The sequence below is a fragment of the Gambusia affinis genome, linkage group LG03 (assembly GCF_019740435.1).
Source record: "Gambusia affinis linkage group LG03, SWU_Gaff_1.0, whole genome shotgun sequence".
Taxonomy (NCBI): Eukaryota; Metazoa; Chordata; class Actinopteri; order Cyprinodontiformes; family Poeciliidae; genus Gambusia; species Gambusia affinis.
In genome coordinates, this window is record NC_057870.1 from 21,424,293 (window position 1) to 21,441,929 (window position 17,637).

At 38.1% G+C, this 17,637-nt stretch overlaps 1 protein-coding gene across 5 annotated transcripts in view; it reads left to right on the forward strand.

Annotated features, from left to right (window-relative positions):
* ntrk2a (neurotrophic tyrosine kinase, receptor, type 2a) overlaps window positions 1–17,637 on the forward strand; it is a 94,975-nt gene that overhangs the window by 69,975 nt on the left and 7,363 nt on the right. For 4 of the 5 annotated variants that reach the window (XM_044110766.1, XM_044110767.1, XM_044110769.1 and 1 more), the window contains 4 exons: window positions 5,519–5,691; window positions 5,876–6,031; window positions 6,721–6,811; window positions 16,469–16,627. In XM_044110766.1, coding sequence (XP_043966701.1) covers window positions 5,519–5,691; window positions 5,876–6,031; window positions 6,721–6,811; window positions 16,469–16,627 — 579 coding nt within the window. The remainder of the gene's footprint in view (window positions 1–5,518; window positions 5,692–5,875; window positions 6,032–6,720; window positions 6,812–16,468; window positions 16,628–17,637) is intronic. The other variant, XM_044110768.1, reaches the window with a different exon arrangement.

The following is a 17,637-nucleotide window of genomic DNA, read 5'->3' on the forward strand; positions in this document are numbered from 1 at the left end:
TTCAGTGAAACAGGATCTGAATGGTGAAGAATTTTGCATTAACAATACATGACCTGTGACAGGACCACCCTTCCTCCCTCCTTCCTCCCCTGCTTCCTCTCCTCTACACCTCCTGCTTGCACCTGCAGTATTTTTATTTCTCTCCCTCTTCTGACTCATCATCCTGGCTCAGATCCTCCTCACGAAAACCCACAGATTTTTTCTTTTCTTTTCTTGGACTTCCTGTTTTCTTCCAGCTTATAACTGAAACCACCTGCTGGTGCTGCCTGCCAGCTTAGCTTCAGCTTAGTCAGCTTGCTCTACCAAATTTTCACCTGAAAAATCTCTAGAACCGGAGTTCCCACTGACAGCTTGGAAAAGCTACGTTTATTTGTACGCATGGACGTTTTTGTGAAATTTAATAATCCTGAAGAAAAAAAGAATCCTTTTTGAAATAAAATACATTAATCAGGCAATTTCTGGAGAGGAATTAATTAGAATTCACTCATATTTCACCTGACTAAAATAGCTAAAACCTCCTACATACAGCATGTATCATACCAAGTTCACATTATTAGAGCAACCTTACTCTTCCTTTTGATGAAGGTCCGTCAGCTTTAAGCCTCAAACAATTAGTTTGGTTTGCTTTCTGACAGCTTAAGTGAGAGTGAAAAACCATTCCATGTTTTTTCACTCTCAAAACTATGGCAGTGAATAGGTGTGTAAAAAAGATCCAAATAATTTAAAATCAGCCATTTCTCTATACAAAAGACGTGGAGAGCATTTTTAAAACATGCCCAGATGTGGTTGTCCAAACAATTTCACCCTGTGAGCAGACCGAAAGACGTTGAATGAAGTCTCCAATAAATTAGAGACAGTAGTCATGGGACCTACAGGGGATCTTGTTCCTGATAATGTGAAAGTACATGAGACTGTACAAGTTTACCTTTGACAGGAGTTGGGCATAGAGTAAACATTTGCTGTTTAAAAAAGAGGAGAAGAAAGCATGTAGACCAAGATTTTTGGAATAATGTTCTTTTGACAGATTAGTCTAGATCAGAAGAGAGTATAACAAGATAATGAAATCAAACCAACTGTGAAGCATAGAGCTGGAAGTGCCATGGTTTGGAAAATCTTTGCTGCAGGATGCTCTACCAGCTCACTAAATTACATTGAGTTTGACAGTGGAGATGAAGGACATTGGGCACACCTATAAAATAAAATAAAGCAGAAGCAGAACTGGAGCCTCCCACATGACAATGACCCAAAATATACCATAGCATTAAATCCACCAAGAACTGGTTGAGCATCAAAAGAAAGGAGTCCTGTGATGAATCCTAGACCTCGTCTTGATGTTTTGATGAAATGGGGTGACTGGAAATTTTCTGCGCATAAACAACTCCTCAAACTACTCACAACTGAAGTGAGGAGTGGAGTGAACTTTCCTCAGAATGAGGCTAGAAGGCAGTCAGTAAAGGTGCCAGTAAAGTCCGTTTAACCAAAAAGTGCAAAAGTACCTGTTATTGTGTTGGATGTCTGAACTTTTGCTCCACTAGAAAAGTATTGTTGATATATTTTATTAGATTTTTAAAATTAGGGTTGCTTTTTGTTTGGATGCAATGAAATTAATTTCCCGTCCATAGATAAAAATATTGCTGCTAATATTTGTAAATTGTAAACATGATGTAGGTGAAAAGTTGAGTTACAATGTTTTATTTTACTTCTTGTTCATTTTAGCTGGTGTAAAAGACTCGACTTGCTTCTTTTAGTTACATTTCCTGCTGCCTGCCTTTTAATGCATTCTGAGCAGAAAGGTCACGGCTTTTAGAAATTGGCGGACATTAAGTGGGCTTCAGAGGAATGCACTTGTGTGCCCATTCGACAATGTCCCCAAGGCCGGAGCTTATTGATGCGCTGCGTGAACTTAAATAGCACTCCCAGACCACCAAACTGCAAAATTACAACATCCTTTGGTTTTTGTTCCTCCACTGACTTAATTTAAAACAGCTTTAATCGTTTTGAAACTCTGAGTCTGATCCCCACTTTCAACAACTTTGTTTTGCATTCACTAGTAAAGTAAGTACAGATTTTTGAGCTAAGAATCATTTGATCACCAGTAAGGTATGGTGAAGCTGAAAATTGTCTGATTGCTCTACATTAAAAAAGAGTGTCAATCAAAATCAGACTTTCTGAATAAAAACTAAAGAATATTTAGCTGCGTAAAGAAAACTAAACAAAAAGAAAAACTCTTCCACAGTTTTCCTAATTAAATTATAGACTTGTTTCTGGTAGTTGATGTGACTTTTGTTTAATCCTCACAAGTCCCAGAAACACGTCTTAAAGGTGTTCAGTCTGCTTTTTGTTCTGCTGCAGCAGGATTACAATCAAAATGTCAATCTTTTTAATTGTTTTGGGAGAGAAGCAGGAGTCTTGGCAGCCAGAAACAGATTTTTTTAAAAGTTTAACATCATTGTGTGAGTAACTTTACTAAATTTCTTATGAAGTCCTATCTGATTAGAAAATATTTATGTAAGAAGCAAGCGGAAAGCAAAATAAGCAAGCAACATGACTCATCAGAGAGGATTAAGAAACTGCAAAAACTATGTTAGATATTTTGTGAAATTAATCTGGATTTTTTAACTGTAAATCTAAATCTTGCATAAATAAAACACAATCTAGTTGACTTATTTTAGCAAGTAGATCAATGGCATATAATATTTTCAAGAACAATCAATCTTTCAAGATCCTGTGTCAAGTGTTATATAATTTCTTAAATCCTCACCATAATCCAAAATTTTTAGTGCAAAGAATCTTCTAAAAATTAGCAGAAAAAGAACCAAAATGTTGGAATAAAAATATTAAAATATTGAGAGAAAGCCCACAGAACTGCTGTTTAAAGTAAAGTTTAAAGTAAGATGGGCTGGTTTACTACTTTGGTTTAATATTATGCTTGTCCTATAAATAATAAATTCTCTTCACTCATGTCGTCTCTATCTACAAATCACCTTTCACTCTTTTTATTTTTTTATTCCACCTTTCATAAATTCAAACACCATGGCAGATGAGCTGTCTGAGCACCGGTTTATAAGCTGACAATCTGCCACAGCCTCGCCATTTAAATATATAATTACACATAATTATTTTGTCCGTACATTGCACTCTGTCTGCGCTGCAGCACGAGAACATGTCCTTGATTGTTTACCACATTAAAACATGCACTCGCTAAGAAAGTTTAATGGTGTCAGTTTGGGAGTCAGTTATCAATCACCCAGTGAGCCATTACATGGAAGCTACTTTATTTTGCTCTTACTGTATATTAAACACTGAGGAGCCATCAATCAAAATCACACTGCAGCAAGTACCAATGCTCAGTGAAATATTCACATCCATGTGAATGCAGCACACTTACCTGACTGTATCCCATCCATCAGAAACACCAAACTCGTCCAATAATGTTTCTTTCTCACATGTAAATGAGCCACCACGTTACTGAGTTGGAGGCTGTTGATTGCTTTTTTATCTGTCCAAGAACCCGAATGTGCTCAGACTGAATGACTAACAGTGTAATACCGTGGCTTTTTGGCCCAGGAATTAAATCAACTTTGAGTTCAGTGAGTGAGAGCGTGATAGGTTGCTTATAGACGTTTCTGCCTCACAGGGAAGTCTCGGCGGCAGCAAGCAGCCCTGGATCCAGCATTATTATGACCAGCTCCTTGCAGTGATTCATGATTGTTTTATAGAGGTTATTTGATGCTCTTCAAAGATTAAGCACAGACCAGCAGTAAAGAGGATCTTTGTAGAAGCAAAATGTGTTCCTTATTTGACCAGCTGTGAATCCATGCTTATAAAAAGCGTTCTGTGTAATCTACAAAGCTGAAAATTGGAGAGAAACTGTCAGTTTCAACATCCTGGAATTAAAGAGGAAGCCAAATCACACTTCCTATATCTAGTGTTTAGCAAAACTATTCATTCACCTTGAACTCTTGCACATTTTGTCGTGTCACAATAACCAGCAATATGATATATTAATATTATAATTAATAACTGCTTGAAAGTACACAAGTCAGTGCAAAAGACAGAAATTTAAATATTTGAGTTTATGAACTTCAGATGTCTACAAAGGCACATAAAATATTTTTTCCCCCCAAGCATCTCTGTTTGCATATTTAATTTAAGGTTTCCTCATCTTTCTAACATTAGGATAAAACAACTGCAGTAAAAGCATATGGACAACTGTAGTGAAATTAGGTTGCCATTTTTCCACACAGAAAAACAAGATTTGGCAAGGAGAAACTTTTGGTTTTTTGTTGAAGAGTCTCTTCTAAGTTTCTTCTTCCTCATAGTTCTGGATTAAAGGCTTCAATGTGCCATAAATGCGCATACATTGTGAGCAGTCAGGTTGCATCCAAGGATTGAGTTGTACGATGTGAGAACATGATTTGTGAGCTGTGAATTATTTAATTATTAGTTTGTACAGTTTGAGCCAGAGTTGAATATGGCTAAAATCATCATGCAGTGCATGCTGAACTTTAAAGGACTGCAAAGGACAATGCATATTCACGACAACAAACAAGCATCTTTTTCCCTCCCATTTCAGAATTATACTTGACTTTATGATGTTTTTTCACATAAAATGACAATGAAACAAACTGATGTTTGCTTGGCTATTTGTAAACAAAATACCAAAAAATGAGTTCATGGGATGTATTGTCAGGTGTTGTATGTTTGACATCAGATTACAAATGTAGATTGAAGAACAGGGTTTCGTTCTCTCTCTATCTTCTTAAAGTCCTGCATGTAATCTTCATGCTGTATCATACTACAGACTGGTATGTACATGACCAGAAAAACATTTCCTGATGCATTTTTGCTTTAATGCTGACTGCAGAATTTGTGTGCAGTCAGATTTTCTACCATCTTTTCTTTCTGAGCCAAGGGTTATGGGTCCTTTACTTCATGACCTCTTGTTCCGTGTGTGTAATCTGAGTTTCTTATTGTGTTTTGGTACACAGAGAGACTCCGACTCACATATATCCATGTCATAAGATGTAGGAAGACAATCTATTATTCATGTAGGACAAGAGAATTTTTCTATATCTTCTTTTTTTTACATGGGAAACTAATACAGAGCCTGTATCACTTTCATTTCCTGCAACTCTTCATGCCCTATTCACACACTGACATTTCTCTCATTTCTTCTTTCTCTGTCACAGATGCTTGTGTTACTCAACCTCCCTCAAAGATTTCCTGATTCACTGAAGAGATTAAGATTAGTTTAGAAAAAGGCTCTTTTACCTCCCCGCCTTGTCTTTGACTGTGTAATATTAATTTAACTCTTTATATTCTGAGCTGGAATGCAATTTGATAGGGAGATCACTCTGTTTGCTTCCACTGAGAAAAAAGGACCAACATAATATGCTGAAAGCCCAGAATGAAAAATGTGACCAGTAGTGTAGAAAGCAAAAAGTGTAAAGTTTCTTTATTTGTTGCTCTGCTACAAATGCCATTTATGTGCATATGTGCGTGTATGTGTTTGCAGACACTGAAAGAGGCCAGTGAAAATGCCAGGAAGGATTTCCACCGAGAGGCCGAGCTGCTGACCAACCTGCAGCATGAGCATATCGTCACCTTCTACGGCGTTTGTGTGGAGAGCGACCCTCTCATCATGGTGTTTGAGTACATGAAACACGGAGACCTGAACAAGTTCCTCAGGCACGTCTCTCTTCCTGATTGCACTGAGTGTGGACACACATAATCAGACAATTGAAAACAATGTTCAGCAGCAGTTTGTCATTTAAAAACTCTCCTCAAGAGAGGCTGAATATTGCTCTGCGTGTTTTGTTTGAGGCTTAAAGTACAAAGCACATCAGAACATTTGTCACCTGTTCTCTCGTAGGGCTCATGGACCAGATGCAGTTCTGATGGCAGAAGGCCAGACCACCAGACCCGTGGAGCTGACCCAGTCTCAGATGCTCCATATTGCCCAACAGATAGCATCTGGCATGGTCTACCTGGCATCACAGCACTTTGTGCACCGCGACTTGGCCACCAGGTGCGTCACTTACTACGTTATTATTTGCTGTAAGAACTTATTTCCATTTTTATTTTATCAACAGGCTTTCTATTTTAGAAAAGAGCAGCCCCCAAAGAAATTACTGGACACAGTGTGCAGTACATAAGATCTGTGTTATACATTTTTGATTTTATTTTGGAAAAGTTAACCAAATCAGTCTGTACCGTGGTGAAAAAGTAATTCCCCCCATGGACAGGGCAGCAAGAATTTGCAATCAAACTTACAACAATTTTTTTTTATCTCTGTGGAGGAATTTTGACTCTCATCTTTGCAGGATAATTGACTTTAGTGACACTGAATGGTGTGAACAGCCTGTTTGAAGCCTGTTCACAGTTTAACTGGTGGAGTACATTTCTTTTCGCATGATTACATGTTAACAGTTTACCACCTAAAGAGGAAACACATGTACAGTAAAAAAAAAAAAATGTATGGAAGATTATGACACAATGGTGATCAATTCCACCCTCTGCAGCTGGAGTCTTGTGTGTTTTGTATCTTTCCCTGCTTAAAAACAGCAAACTTCTGTAAAACTTGGTGACAGTAAAGATAGATAATTAAAGTATTTGATTCTGGAAAACATCAAAACACACAAGACTTCAGCCTCTGAGTTGCCAGCCCACCTCTGTAACATATCAATGTTTTTATTTATCTGGTTATTGTTTTTGCAGGAACTGTCTGGTGGGTGAGAACCTGCTGGTTAAGATCGGAGACTTTGGGATGTCCAGAGATGTTTACAGCACAGACTACTACAGGGTAGGTGTATGTGTCGATATCTTTTCTGGCCCTTTTTTCAACCGACCCTCCCCCTGTTTACTGCTGCATGGGTCTCCATCTGCATCCCCCCCTCCGCCTCACACTGCACCGCCACCCCTCACCCTAGCATGGGCATGGACTAAGTCAACTTTTGTTACTGTAAGCTTTTTGTCTGCCACTTTCCTCCAATATAGATAAGTTTCACCTTATATGTTTAAACAGATAAGTTACTTTTCAACTACATATTTATATTGTGATGCATGGCTGTAATTTCGTTTTTTGCAATTTGTCTTGTCAACATTAAAACCAAATAATTACTTAATGTCGCATTGCAATCAATCCCAAGACCTCAACTACTATAAAGAGTAACATATAAAATGATTACCATCGAGGCGGAAAATCTCTTGTAACCAAGTTTTCTAATGTATGTGAAGACGTTCTAAAAAAAGGAACTAGAAATGTTGTCTTGGACACAGTTGGACAAAGAACATTTTTATGCTACAGAGGAAGATCATTGGGGTGTAACACCCACAAAGGGCATCCATTAGTTTTATTGTAATGAGTGCATATCTAGAAACAGCCGAGGCAAAAATAAATGTGCCTGCACACAAACAGAGCAGCGTTAGCGCACATTTATCTGCCAACGTTGTCTTATTTGTGTCATTCCCCACCTTTACTTGGATTGTCAAGATAACCCAGGGGTACATGAGTGAGTCAGGAGTAAATCTGTGGGGGTTTTTCTCCTGCTGTACAGCTATCTGTCACTTTCCCAAAGGGCCAAGGCCTAATAAACTGTATTGACTGATCGATAGTGGCTGTCCATTTTCCAACCCTCTCCCCCAACCGTTGTGACATACTGACATGAGTGACAGTGACGGATAACTCAGAGGAGGCGCGAGAGGGAGGAGTGCTCATTCAGTGACAAGAGAAATCTCTGTTTGGAATAAATAATGACATTAAAATGACACTTTGAAAGATAATAATCTATATGACATGCACTGGATGTATTGTTCTTCTTCTTGTTGAACAGAGTCTAGAAAAAGAAATGCTCCGTGTACTTTGTGTTCCAAAGTGATAACTCTGCATATTCATCTAGCTAATATACTGAATAGTATATTAGCTAGATAAGTTATGCTTTGTAATATGTTATTGATTCATGAACACAAAGTACAGCTGTAGTGTCAAAATAGAGACAACTAGTTGAGCATTGCAACCTAACATTTGGGTGTATTATTTATTTATTTATTTTAATTTCTGCATTTAGAAAATTAAACGCATCAGGAAAAAAAAAATCTCTGAGTGGGCTTCTTCAGTACGGTCTCTGTGTGACAACACATAACAACCTCCTCCTCCTCCTCCTCCCTCTTCCTTTCACCCCTTCCTCAATAATGCCAAGTGCTGAGGCTGTATCCATGGCAACGGGTAGCGGGTGAAGGTAGTGGCGGTGAGCTCTGGAGTTGAATTCATCGTTTCTCAGGAAGAAAAGTAATCAGAGAACTTCTGCTTAGTATGCTGAGGCAGTAGTAGAAGAAGAGAGAAGGAGAGGAGGGAAAGAGACAGCAGTAAAAAGATGAAAGGAGGAACGAGATGGGACAAAAAACAGCAGGAGGAAAAAAAGGGAGGGAAAAGTGAGATGTCAGACAGGGGAGAAAATAGATTAACAAATACAAAAAAGGAGAGAAAAGGCAGTAATAGAGCGATAAAGGGACATATTTGGAGGAGGAAGAGCATAGAGGCTCGGCAGCCTAGAAAAGGCATCGTACAGGAGACAAAACAAAGCAGAAATTGCAACAGGGTCTCTGTCAGAGACAGAAAGAATGACACAATAAATACAGAGGAGAACAACAGCACAGCGGAGGGGCAATTTCAGGATGGCGGTCGTATCTCAGCACCTAGAAGAGACGGAGGTGTGTGTTAGTGTGTGTGGGGGAAGGTAGTGTGTATGGTCCTAGTCATGCTCTTGCGTCAAACAGGAGCAAAGATGAGTCATAAAGGAATTGGAGCTCAGCCCCCCCACCTCTCAGCACGCAAGCATGTGTGTGGAAATAGAAGCAGAGGCGATGAAATGAAGGGGGTGCAGTGACGTCACCCAATCCCCTGTTACGCAATGAATCTGATGGGCACTGCCTCGTATCAAACCTTCAGCCATATTTCAGGGTATCTAAGTGTTTCAGTGTGAATCGATGTGCCATTGATGGTGGGTGTACTCTATCTTACAGTTTTAGTTTCCTTCAAAGTGGATTATAAAACAAATTTACGGGTATTTCCCCATTTACCCCAAACATTCATGCTAAGGGTTTTGCATCATACTATGCATGAGCTAGGGTTTCCCTGAAAGAAAAGATTCATTTATTATGTTTACAAGACAGCGGACACCGGCACGTTTTAGAACCATTGGACTCTGGAACCCGTTCTCAAACTGTGCCGTTGTCAGAGAAAACATTCGGTGGTTTCATGTAAGTGTGCAGTACAAACACAACAAAACTCTTCCATTTTCACCAGAAACTGTTGTCCTGTAAACAGGGCCTAAAACTTACAGTACATTGACACTTGAGAACTGGAACTGGACACCCATCATTTAAGTAAATGTCTTGAAATAGAAATAAATGGTTACAATTGAAAACGAACCCTTCCACCTGTGCAGACGATACTAATTATAGTTTATTAGTAGTATTTTTCCATGGCAAAAAATAAGATGAAAGAGATTACCTTTCCTGTAGGACAGTGAGTCGGGTAGATTTCACAAGTCCCCATGACAACTTATCCCATAATACTTCACCCTGTCACCATAGGTACCGTAGCCATAGGGAAGTTGCAGTCCAGATTACATGCTTGAGCTGGACTGCAACTCTACCTTTTTGGGGGTTTCCTGGAACTCTAGCAGAGGTCTGGCTGAGCTGCTGAATATTTAAGAAACAGTGTGTTGGAGGGAATGGCAGGTGGGCTGAAGGAAGGCAAGAGCGAGGAAGAGACCTGAAAACAGGAGGGGAGGAGGCAGAGCTCAAAAACAAAGCTGCTCACGTGCTGGGAGATGTCCTTGCAAACACTTGGTTTTAAGACTGCATTTACTCAATATTCAATGGACAAAAACTATTCTTCTTCTTGTTGGTTTTACTGGCGGTTGGCAACAAACTGTCAGTAGCATTACTGTCCTTTAGTGGTACGGAGTGTGGTTGACAAAAACTATTAAACTGTAGTTTCCCTTTTGTGGCTCCTCAATCTTGTTTTCTTTTTAAATTCTACCATTTTATAACTTTTCACAGAAGATTGTCCATCACTTCTCTTTTTGTTGTCTATGCAAGGAATAACCTGAGGAGACAATTGATCCTTTGCTTCTTAAATGCAAAGCTTCTTTAATTCTGATCATTGGTTTGGAGTTTCAGGTTCATCTGGGCTACATATCTGAACCACATTTAACAAGCATAAAAAACTGCGGCTCAGCAGTTCAATATTATTTCAAGCCATCAGAGGAAATGATCACCCATGATAAATAAAACAAAAACACTAATATGTATCAGCGAGACCAGATGCATCAACGAGCTGTCAGAAATCTATCAACAGAGCTAAAGAAAATATTTTACCTATCAGGAAGTAATAAGCTACCATGCTAACACTCCGTTACTTAGCTGCTAATCTGGCTATCTTTTGAGGACTCATCCGGGTTCATACACTTCCACAAGTATTTTGATAAATGTACTTTAGCAATATCCAGAGACACAATATGCTTTGGTTAGAGAAGGTGCTGGAATAATTCTGTCTGTACATTTGACCGTTCTTTTTATCTAAAAATAGAGATCAGTTTGGTTTTATGGTGCTGGGTTGAGGTTTGAGTCCGTTTCAGTAGCTTAGCTCCATAATCAGTATTGATGCTTGTTTGTGATTATTGTCCAGTTGGAATAGGACTGACTGTACCTGAAGAGAAACTAAAGAATGTATACTACATCAAATGCCTTTATTTTGCTGGTAGTTCTAAATTTAAGTTGAATTTGAAGCAAGGTCTTCTTTCTTATTTTATGTTAACTGTGAAGATAATTTTAGTGCCTTCATTTTGGTGTTGCAAAAGTCTGAGTGAACTGAAAAGGGACTACAAGTGTGTCCTTTTAGTCATGAAGTTATTAATTGAGTATTATTATTGAGTAGGACGGCCATCTTAGTCACAGAAAATGTATTCAGCTCCAATTTAAAGAAAGAAAATGCTTGATGTACAGGACTCATAATGTAAGCTATTCATCATATAAACAACCAAATACAGAGGAGAACAGAGGAGAACGTAAAGCCTCACCGTCAGAAAGAGCCAGGTTATGAAGTGTATAAACTGCCAAGATGCAGGCAGATATGTTTCCTCCCATGTAAAACTGAGCCTGATGGCTATCTATGTGACTGTGCACATTTTACGACTGCATTAAATAACCCACTCACTAAAATAGAAGAGTGACAGACCATTAATAACAGGCATAAACTTCAGAAAATGTATTGTGCTATCTGCGCAGGGCAATGAAGCACGGTTCTGTTGGTAGATTCATGTTTGGAGAAAAGAGTGAAAGAAGAGGAGAGCTTCAGTGAGGGAGAACATTGGCACAAAGAGGGAGAAAAATGTCAAAGGTACTTAGCTTTCCTACAAAAGAATTTCAAAAATAGCTATAGTGACCAAATCTCCTGCAGTCTTATTGGCCAATTAGTAGTTGAGTCACTATTATTGCAGAAATTCCTCTGCAGAAGTTGAAAAAAGGCTGAAAATGCCTTTATGAAACTCATCTTAGTTGTTTGTGGAAAAAAAATGATGTCATAATAAATCATTGCTGGGGTATCCTTACTACACATTTGACACTGAATCTTGTGTGATTTGGCTGTCACATCTTTAGACTTGTTGAAAACTTATACTTTACCCCAAAGAATTGATATTTTACTTCTGGATGGTTTTTTGATCCTTAAATATGGAAATAATATGGAAATAAATAAACATGACTACACTAAATTCCATAACTTTGATCCCAGTAGGCATGGACTATTCAAAGCAGCAGCTTACACATTATTCAAAGACCTGACAGATCATGACGTTCTTCAAAATCCTCTTGTCCTCAGGATGAAGCTCGCATAGAATGTTTTTTTGTACCAGAGCAAACTTTTCTTGTAACATTACATCTTAAGTGTTGCAAACAAACAGTGACACCATTCATATATATATATATATATATATATATATATATGTCATATATATATATATATATATATATATATATATATATATATATATATGAATGGTGTCTGTATATATATATATATATATATATATATATATATATATATATATATATATATATATATATATATGAATGGTGTCACTGTTTGTATGTATATATAAAAAAATTTCTTCTCACCCACTGGTGGTGATTCTTCTTCCTCTTAGCTCGGGTCCTCTACCAGAGGCCTGGGAGCTTGAGGGTTCGTAGTATCTTGGCTGTGCCTAGGACTGCACATTTCTGGACTGAGATGTCTGATGTTGTTCCTGGGATCTGTTGTAGCCACTGTTCCAGTTTGGGGGTGACTGCCCGAGGGTCCCGATGACCACAGGCACCACTGTGGTCTTCACCTTCCAGGCCCTCTCCAGTTCCTCCCTTAGGCCCTGGTATTTCTCTAGTTTTTCATGCTCCTTTTTCCTGATGTTGCAGTCACTTGGTATTGCCACATCCACCACAACGGCTTTCCTCTGTTGTTTATCCACCACGACTATGTCTGGTTGGTTCGCCCTCACCATTTTGTCTGTCTGGATCTGGAAGTCCCACAGGATCTTAGCTCGGTCATTCTCCACTACCTTCGGGGGTGTTTCCCACTTTGATCTTGGGGGTTCCAGTCCATATTCTGCACAGATGTTTCTGTACACTATGCCTGCCACTTGGTTGTGTCGGTCCATGTATTCTTTCCCTGCCAGTACCTTGCACCCTGCTGTTATGTGTTGGACTGTCTCAGGGGCCTCCTTGCACAACCTACACCTTGGGTCTTGTCTGGTGCGGTAGATCTGGGCCTCAATTGCTCTGGTGTTTAGGGCCTGTTCCTGGGCGGCCATGATGAGGGCCTCTGTGCTGTCCTTCAGTCCAGCTTTTTCCAGCCATTGGTAGGATTTTCTGATGTCAGCCACTTGGTTATTTGCGGTGGTACATCCCATGCAGGGGCTTGTCCTCCCATGATGGTTCCTCCGCACCTCAGGTTCTGTTCCCCATTGTTTGAGACATTCACTGAGCACATTGTCTGTTGAGGCTTTGTCCCTGATGTATCTATGGATCTTGGATGTCTCGTCTTGGATAGTGGTTCTCACACTCACTAGTCCTCTGCCTCCTTCTTTATGGTTCGTGTAGAGTCTCAGTGTGCTGGATTTGGGGTGGAACCCTCCGTGCATTGTTAGTAGTTTCCGGGTCTTAACATCTGTGGCCTGTATCTCCTCCTTTGGCCAGCTAATTATTCCTGCAGGGTACCTGATTATATATATATATATATATATATATATATATATATATATATATATATATATATATATATATAATATTATATACTTCTATGATCTATCTATCTATATATATATATCTATATATAGATAGATAGATAGATAGATAGATAGATAGATAGATAGATAGATAGATAGATAGATAGATAGATAGATAGATAGATAGATAGATAGATAGATAGATAGATAGATAGATAGATAGATAGATAGATAGATAGATAGATAGATAGATGGATAGATAGATAGATAGATAGATAGATAGATAGATAGATAGATAGATAGATAGATAGATAGATAGATAGATAGATAGATGCCTGTTTTAAACAAGACACGTTGATCCTCTCTCAGAAAGTTTAAATATGAGACACAGTATATATCAATTTGAATTTGTGTGTAATATCAGATAAGAATTAATTATGTAATTTAAAAAAAAAATCTAGTTTTTTCTTTTGTAAGACCATTTGACTGAATTATTGATAAGACAGAACTAAAAGTCTGTCTTATCAATGTTAGTGATCATGCTAAAAATTTTGATTGTCTACATTCTGTTTCCACAAACGAGAATTAACAGTTTTTATACCGAAACCAACCCAAATGTACCTTTGATGATAGTTTTTTAAAAGGCTGCTGCATTTCAGATCTGCAGTTTGGGGTGAATATTTAGTTGAGCTGCTAAACCTTTTCAAAATTATTTAAGACATTTCTATCTTGTTCTTATTTCCCATCTGTTTCTTTCACTATTCTTGCCCTTTTCCTCTGAATCATGTTGAACAAGCCGACATGAATCCTGTGTGATCCAGCCCTGCTTAAATCTGTTGAAACTCAGGGCAGATTAACTCTCAGTCATGCAGATCACAATCAACAGAGCGAATAATGTGTTTGTGTCGCTAGATAGCTTGTTGCGCTTTGGGGTATCTTTGTCAAACATCAGTTGTTGAAACATGTTTGACTTCTTCCTGGTTACATGACATTTCTTCTCCCTGTTTGAGCTTGATTCGGATAGAAGAAAAGTGAATTTAGTTCTCTAAAAGGGATGTAAAACACCTATCTGATGGAAGGACTGTATTTTAATTTTTTTTTTTTTTTTTTTATACATCATACAGCAACACAGACATCTATAAAAGGTTATGTAAAGTATTTTCCAACCTGAAAGGAAGTGGAAGAGATGAAGGAAGAGATTGTTTCCTTGTAGATGAATTAAACTATTAAATAGAAACATGTGAGTTTGTTCATAAAATACCTTTTATCTGTAGTTGAGCAGTAAACAAAATGATCTTCAGCCAGAGCAAGCCGGCCCAAGCCTTTGACAACAGTGTATGAAGTCTCAGTAGAAATGAACTGTCAGTCTTTATGAACAATAAAAACAGCTAATGAATTTGACAACGTTACAGACTGGACCGGCTGAGTTCAGATTAGAGCATAATAAAATGACCGGCTGTCTCACAGAGAGCCCGTCATTTCTGCTCCTCATCAACCACTGTATCTTCTTATTCCAGAGAACAACTTAAAGTGTACAATTAAATAACTGCTCGCAAATCTACTGAAGCAATTTGCAGTGCGGAGCTGCTGACTGTTTACTGTCTCCCACATACTGGTTCCCAAATTTTATCATTTGCAAATAATGTTTCACATTTACCCACTAATCATAATTACTGTCTAAATTTCTGTCCCCTCCTGAGGAGATTACCAGCAAATACACTGAAGTGTGAATGCTCTCTTTGTTTGGAGAAACGCCGTACAAAGCGATGAGTTCTCAGCTGGTTTGGCTTGCTATAGTCACAGGAGTGATGCAATCTATTTCACCAAGCTATCAAATGTAAGTCACTGAAATGCCTCAGGCAGCATTAAACTGTTTGTAGCTCTACTTTAAGATGTGCTGAATTTGAGAGTTTACCAAAGCAGTGAAACATGAAGAGCTTTAGGATGACGGCATAGAATAGAATAGAATAGTTTTCAAGATATATAATAATATGATACACAGTAAATTTTAAAGTAACTTTTAAATTTTACATTAGTCTTTTACATTTGTGATAAAATGTGAAAACAAAATTCCTGTAGCATTCAGACAGTGTAATTCCCGCTCCAGTTCTGACGGGCATTATTACTTTTAGGCAGATGGGTAATACCACTCCTATAGAAGCAAGCTTGCAGCCCTTTCTGTGATTTGCTTTCTACAAATCATCTGTTTGTCCTTTTTATAGGGTTCAATGTGTTGAAGTAATGTAGCTTTCCATTACTGGTATCATTCTAAGAGCACCCTCTTTCACGCCACTCAAACTCGTCTGTCCTTGGCAGTTTTTTCTCTAACAACATTTCCAGTTTGAATTTAAATTCAGCTTTGAGTTGAAGATACACAAGTGGTGACTGGAATGGTGATCGAAATACAGATACACTGTCTGTCATTTATTGAGCTCAGACACGGCAAAGAAAAAAAGCAAGTTCTTAGTTCAGCTAATTAAAGACTTGGGAGAGACTGACACCTAGTCTATTTATTAAACACAATCATCGCTCATCGAGAGACTTTATGATGACAGTGGATACATAAAAATTCAAAACCATCATAAAACAACATATTTACTTATCTGAAAAATTTCGCCAACACCACTGTGATCTGGCTGCTAACTTGCATTTTGACCTCAACCATTAACTTTGGCTTCTTCCTTTTATAAGTCAAGTTTCCAGTTGTTTCATAAACCTACGCTATGTATTGCCAGCAGAGAGGTGAAATCCACTATCTTCATCTGTTTGCTATCACAAATCTCTCTTGCTTTCCCCACTTTCTTTCTCTTTTTTTGGAGAACATACGTCTCACTCCATCGTATTCTACTGTATATTTCCAATAAACAGCCACGCAGCAATTCAACACATTTTCTTTAAAAATGTCTCTTTTTGGCTAAGGAAATAATCTTTTCTTCTCTGTTTACAATAGGTAGTCATGCACTGCAATTCTATACACATCCATCCACATGACATCTGTCTCAAAGACGTGACTCCAAAGACTCTTTGTGTTTTAAAATTGCTTTTTGCTTTGAAAACAATAAGAGACTGATATATTAACGGCTTACGCATTTAAGATTAAATTAGTTACATAAGTTGTATTCTTGTCTGCTCAATGCATTTTCAAATTACTTTGTTTTCCTTGTGTGGGTTTGTGCTGTCTAAAGGTCGGAGGTCATACCATGCTGCCAATCCGCTGGATGCCCCCTGAAAGCATCATGTACAGGAAGTTCACCACAGAAAGCGATGTTTGGAGTCTAGGAGTCGTTCTTTGGGAGATCTTCACCTACGGGAAGCAGCCCTGGTACCAGCTCTCCAATAATGAGGTAAGAAAAAGACACTTATTATTCTGTCTATTTGACTCCTTCATATCAAGTTCTAAACACATTTTTAGACTCATATCTAAAGTGAGAATATAATGTGCTCCGACATGAAACCTTTAAAGATAACAGAACGTTCTACACAATGTCTGCATAGATAAAGGATTTGTACATTTTTCTTGTGGAGCGCTATCATCTTAATAAGTGATGACGACCGAGATGTTGTAGCCACAAGGTGTGATGAAACAGCCCCTCTGTAGAAGTACATCTAAATATTTTATTAGTTTTGTGGGGAAGTGTCTCATAGGTATAATTTCATGAATATGTGAGCCTGTGTCTCCTTTCATGTTTTACAAATGTAAGGCGCATCACTTTGAAGTTCTTCAAACTGTCACTATGACATATTACACCCAAAGAAAACCATTTTTAGACAGAATTATCTTCCTTTGTTGCTCTGCTCTTTCCTCTCTATTGACCATAATCTACTGCATAATCCAACTGAAAATTAAAATCAATTCAGTTTATCTACATAACTCCAATTCACCACAAATATCATCTCAAGGTGTTTTAAAAAGTTAATCATACAGACATATCAATCACATACATTCCCAATCGATCCTAAACAAAGCAGTCAAGTTAAGTTCATTATTCAAATTTTCTAAAACATTTTCTAAATTGTAACCTAACATTAATACAATGGTGCTCTCAACTCCAGTTACATCCAAGAATGAACCTTCACCCCAGACTGCAGTCTCCTTTTACTGTGATGAGCCAGAAACTCTCTGCAGTTTTAAAGGTCAACACCTCTGACCTCAGTCTGACACTCGGATATCTTTTACATATCAGATAGAGTTCTGCTCTTCAAATACGTATCAAATACTTTTCTCCACATCTAATCTGATACCAATCACAGAACGAGGGAGGACTCTGTGGCTGATTGCTCACCAAAATGGTAACTTTAAAACAGATTAGCTCTTTTATATCTAGCAATTTGTGAGACACAGCTGATTCTAGTG